This window comes from Myotis nattereri (genome assembly GCF_964212035.1).
Source record: "Myotis nattereri genome assembly, chromosome: 1".
NCBI classification, from domain to species: Eukaryota; Metazoa; Chordata; class Mammalia; order Chiroptera; family Vespertilionidae; genus Myotis; species Myotis nattereri.
In genome coordinates this window covers 83,408,322-83,413,541 of record NC_138075.1, presented here as the reverse complement: position 1 = coordinate 83,413,541, position 5,220 = coordinate 83,408,322, and the positions used below count along the sequence as shown (strand labels likewise).

General features: G+C 52.8%; 1 protein-coding gene across 1 annotated transcript; it reads right to left on the bottom strand.

The window, feature by feature from the left end:
* Nucleotides 1-929: 929 nt before the first annotated feature.
* On the bottom strand, nucleotides 930-4,552 carry FOXG1 (forkhead box G1). Its single transcript, XM_081095219.1, has one exon. It carries the CDS (start codon nucleotides 3,942-3,944, stop codon nucleotides 2,466-2,468), a length of 1,479 nt encoding a protein of 492 aa, XP_080951345.1. The 5' UTR covers nucleotides 3,945-4,552; the 3' UTR covers nucleotides 930-2,465.
* Between the last annotated feature and the right edge of the window lie 668 nt (nucleotides 4,553-5,220).

The following is a 5,220-nucleotide window of genomic DNA, read 5'->3' as shown; positions in this document are numbered from 1 at the left end:
GACCTTTGGTAAAATTGCTGTCATATGAAAAAAAATAAAATCATGCCCAGTCTGCTTAAAGGAGATAATTAAACTAGCCGTCTTAGTCTATTAGGTCCATTTCCTATTTGCACATACTTGGTTCCAACTCTTTTAATTATCCTGGCCCTTATCTTCCTGTCTTTCCTAGACACCTCCCTTTCTTACTCATTCTTTCCTTTGGTAGTGGGGATTTTTTTTTCTTTAAAGATCCTTTTTTTTTTTCCCCCTTTCCTCCCTTCTCTCTCACTTCCTTCTTCTACCTCCCCATTCCCAACCCATCCATCCCCATATTCCAATATTAACTGTGCTGTATTTCTATTTCAAATCTATTTGAGTCACTCTTGCTTCTCTCCTAGGCTTTATTTTTTTCCCCCCTGAGCAACTCTAAGTGTTTGCCGATAACATCTTGGGGACAGATTATTTTTCATTGGGCCCATTGTAAGAAGTAGCCAGCTTATTGCATTACTGCAGAACACATTTCAGACTATACAATTGTAACAAATGAACAACTTGTCCTCCATGGACTCACCACAGGATCCAATTAGTTACTAAACCTTTTACTTAGGTTTTATAATTATTTTCTGGACTCATTGCAATTGGACTGCTGAAACAATTCAAAAATCATTTCATGTTGTTTCAGATTTATATGTATATGCATATGTATGCATGCATATGTGTGTTACAAGTTAAAATTATGACTGTAAACAAAAGAAACAAATCTCTAGATTATACAGACTTATCTAAAAGGGAATCAAATAAATACCTCTACATTGCAAAAATGAAAGAAAATGAGGAAGAGGCATTTTACTGCTTCTGAACTTCTAGAATTTTAAATTGTTATAATTTAAAAATAAAATGTAAACATTGGTCTGCAAGTCATTACAACAGGTGAGCACTTCAGCAAAATCTATATTGCAACTTCAGCACATCTTTATTAGAACTCTTTCATTGTGAGTAAACAACGACCAAAATAAATGCTGACTTAGTATAAATACAAATATTTAAACAAAAATATTTGCAGCATTCATAGCGCAAATTTTACCTGAACTGAAGGGCTCTGTGTGTCTATATATATTACATATTGTGTGCATTATATTCACTTAGATCTAACCACATACATTTATTTATAGTTTGCCAAGTGGTATAAACAAGATACCTGAAACAAAATATATAAAAAGTAAGCATTCTATTGACTGATTTGAAAATAAACACAGGGTAAATAACTATGCACATTAAATTATCTCTTTTTGAGTACATCTACAGAAACTTAAAAATATCAGCTGAAAAGCCTATACTTTGTTTAAAGCTAGTGCTTATTAAATAGCCTGCTCCTTTGTAAAATTTGATTCCATAATGGAAAAAAATACTCTTTTCATTTAAAGTCTCAGTTCAAATGAAAGGAGCTTTTAAATTTTATTTGGCTGAAAAAGCCTTTGAATTCTCTAGAACTTAGCTCTACTTAATAAAAGAGACAAAAGTATCAAGTTATATATGAATTTAGCCTATTTTTTATTTCTGTGTGTTCATAGTAAACATTTTTGTAAGTGACAAACACGGGCATATGACCACAGTATCACAATCAAATTTTAAGACAACATTAACAATCACTCAAATTTATGCGGCATTTGCGCAACACAGGTTACATATTTGCAAGGTTTACCTATAAGTACAATAGGTATTAACATTTCACTACATTTAGAAAAAATAAAAGTGACCTGTTAGTGACCACATACATCAAAATATACACAACACAAACTGAAGGCAATCATTAATTTTGTCCCCTTCCAATTCATTTGAATGGGCAGTGCTGCCAACTGAAACAACTTTCTTTTTTTTTTTTAATACTTAGTATACCAAGTGCATTTTCTAGAACCCAATCTTTGGTCTAAAAGTAAACAAAAGGAAAAAAAAAACAGTTTTTAAAAAGAAAAGGACAAAACAATAAACGGCCAAAATAATTTCTTGGGCACCTTTACTACGAATGCTTCTTAAATACAAATTACAGTTTAACATTTAAAAACTCTCCCCATAATTTAGGTTGTTCTCAAGGTCTGCGTCCACCATGTAGGTCCATGATAACTTATAATACTGCACACATGGACGTCTGGCGGCTCTGAGACTTGTCAGGTTTGAATGAAATGGCAAAGCAGTCACTATTTAGATACACGTTCTACTATAATTTTGACTTCCAAACTTCATATTCTACAATGTATGCTCCCCACATTGCACCTCGCTGACACTCCACACCTTGTTAGAATAATCAACAACCCTAAAGACTGAACAAACGTACAGAAATGGCTGGGGAGGGGGGGGGGGAGGGGGGGAGGGGGTTGGAGGGGGAGGGGTCGCTTAATAAAAAATACCTGGACTTATTTTTTCTTTTAATTATCATTTACAATGCAAATGTGTGTAAAACGTTCACTTACAGTCTGGTCCCGGGGACGTTAATGTATTAAAGGGTTGGAGGAAGACCCCTGGTTCTGATGTGTGAAATAATCGGACAGTCCCCCGGACAGTCCCGTCGTGAAGCTCGGCAGCGAGGGTCTTAGGGACTCGCAGGGCAGGGTGGAGGGCGCCTGCGGCGACGTGGACGAGGACGCGGCCCGGGCGCCCATGGACGTGCTGCTCTGCGAGGTCATGGACGGGTGCGGGACGTGGGGGAAAAAGTAACTGGTCTGGCCCGCGAGCAGGTTGACCGAGCAGGGGTTGAGGGAGTAGGTCCCGGAGCAGGGCACCGACAGCCCGCAGGGCACCGAGGCGGCGAGCGCGGCGGCCGTCAGGTGGTGCGTGGCGTACGGGATCTCCCCGTTGACCAGCCGGTCCACGCTCAGCCCGTTGGCCGTGGAGAAGGAGTGGTTGTTGCCCAGCGAGTTCTGCGTCAACACGGAGCTGTAGGGCATCGGGTGGCTCGGGTAGGCCGAGGCGGTGCCGTTGTAGCTCAAAGTGCTGCTGGCGCGGGGGTGGTGCAGGGACAGGAAGGGCGACATGGGCCAGTAGAGGGAGCCGGCGCGGTCCATGAAGGTGAGGCCGGTGGAGGTGAGGCGCGCCCCGCGCTTGAAGGCCAGCTTGGCCCGCGACGTGGTGGAGCGGCGGCGCAGCTTGCCCGTGGTGCCGCCGATGAACACGTCGTCGCTCGACGGGTCCAGCATCCAGTAGTTGCCCTTGCCCGGGTCGTCGTAGTGGCGCGGCACCTTCACGAAGCACTTGTTGAGCGACAGGTTGTGGCGGATGGAGTTCTGCCAGCCCTGCTTGTTCTCCCGGTAGTAGGGGAAGTTCTTCATGATGAACTCGTAGATGCCGTTGAGCGTGAGCCGCTTCTCGGGGCTCTGCCGGATGGCCATCATGATGAGCGCGTTGTAGCTGAAGGGCGGCTTCTCGTACTTGCCGTTCTTCTTCTCGCCCTCCTTGCCCCCCTCCCCGTCCTTGCCGCCCTCGCCCGCCCCCTTCTTCTCCTCCCCCCCGGCGCCCGCGCCCTTCTCCTTCTCGTCCGGCCCGACGGGCGCCAGCTCCCCCGAGCCGCCGCCGCCCGGCTCGCCCTTGCCGCCCAGGCCGTCCGCTTTGGCCCCGTCCAGGGCGGCGGCCGAGGGTGGCGGCGGCGGCGGCGGCAGCAGCAGCGACTGGGGGCCCTTGTCGTCGTCGGGTCCCGGGGCGCCCCGCGCCTGGGGGGGCTGCGGGGCCTGGGGCGGCGGCGGCGGCGGCGGCGGCGGCGGCTGCTGCTGCGGCGGCGGTTGCGGCGCCGGCGGCGGCGGGTGGTGGTGGTGGTGGTGGTGGTGGTGGTGGTGGTGCTGCGGGTGGTGGCTGTTGTGGTGGCCGTGGCTCGCGTGGTGGTTGTCGTTCTGGACGGCCTCCGGCACCAGGCTGTTGATGCTGAACGAGGACTTGGGGATCATTTTCACCTCTTTCCTATCTCCCATGTCCAGCATCACCCAGGCGTCGAGGGGCGGCGGCGGCGGCGGCGCGGGAGCGGGGCAGCGGCGCGGCGGGCGGCGGCGACCGGTGGGTGTCGAGCGGGGCGCGGGCGGCGCGGGCGGCGGCGGCGGCACTGAGCGCTCCGGCAGCAGCGCAGTTGGACCGCAGGCTCCGGCGCTGGCAAGTCATGTAGCACCAGCAGCAACCACCCCTCAGGAATTAGAAGGGGAAAAAAAAAAAAAAGGAAAAGGAAAAAAGAAAGAGAAAAAAAGAAACCACCACCGCCCCGGGGGTGAAGCTCCCTCGCTCCCAACTCTACTTCTAGGTCTCCCCCCCACCCCCCGCTCCCCCCCCCCCTGCTGCTTCCTCCTCCTCCTCCTCCTCGCCCAGCAGCAGTCACAGCAGCAGCAGCAGCCCAAAGGGGGGGAGAGCCGGGCGGCGGGCGGGCGCGTCCCGGAGCGGCCGCGGCGAGCTGGGGAGACAGCGATCGAGGCGGCTATAGCCACAATTAATTTTCCGAGCTACAGGCGCACACTCGGGCTGTAAAAAAATTTTTGGTTTAACCTTTCCTACCGCTGGGCCAATCAGAGCCGGCGGCGTGCGGGAGCGTCTCTCCCGCCGCCGACCAATCAGCGGGCCCCGGCCCACCCACCCACGCCCCGCCCACCGGCGCCCGCCCCCTCCGGGGCCCGCCTCCCCCGCGCCCGGGGCCCCGACCTTGCCGAGCCGCCGCGCAGGGATACGCCGGCGGGAGCACGCCGCGCCGCGGCCCCTCTGCGCGCCCCCCGCGCCCCTCCGCCCCGCGGGACTGCTCCGCCGAAGTCCCCCTCGTAGGGCCCGTATCTAATATGCCGCCTCCCTCCGCACCGCATTGGGTCCTTTTCGTTTGAGCGTCAGTATTTGTCCTTATTGATTAAAGTTTGTATCCGGTTTTATTTTTAATAGCGGGGGCGGCGGCGGCGGAGGGAAGCGTGGGAGAGCGGGGAGAGGATGGATGGAAAGGGCAGGAAATGGAGGCGCAGGAGGAGAGGCGCGGCTGGGCACTACTTCCCCCGTCGGGCTGCAGGCCGGCCAGGCCTCCCCGAGCCCTTAGGACTGGGTGCCCCCGGGGGGTCGGACCGCCCGGCGAGGCGCTGGCGGGCGGCGGAGGGAAGGTCCTCCCCTGGCGCGGGGAGGGGTGCCCCGCACCTTCGCGGGAGGAGGGCCTGGCGAGGCTTGGAAGCGGCGGGATGAGGCGGGGGAAGGGGGCCGGCGCGCGGGGCGAAGCCGGGGTTACTTACTTGGTTCCTG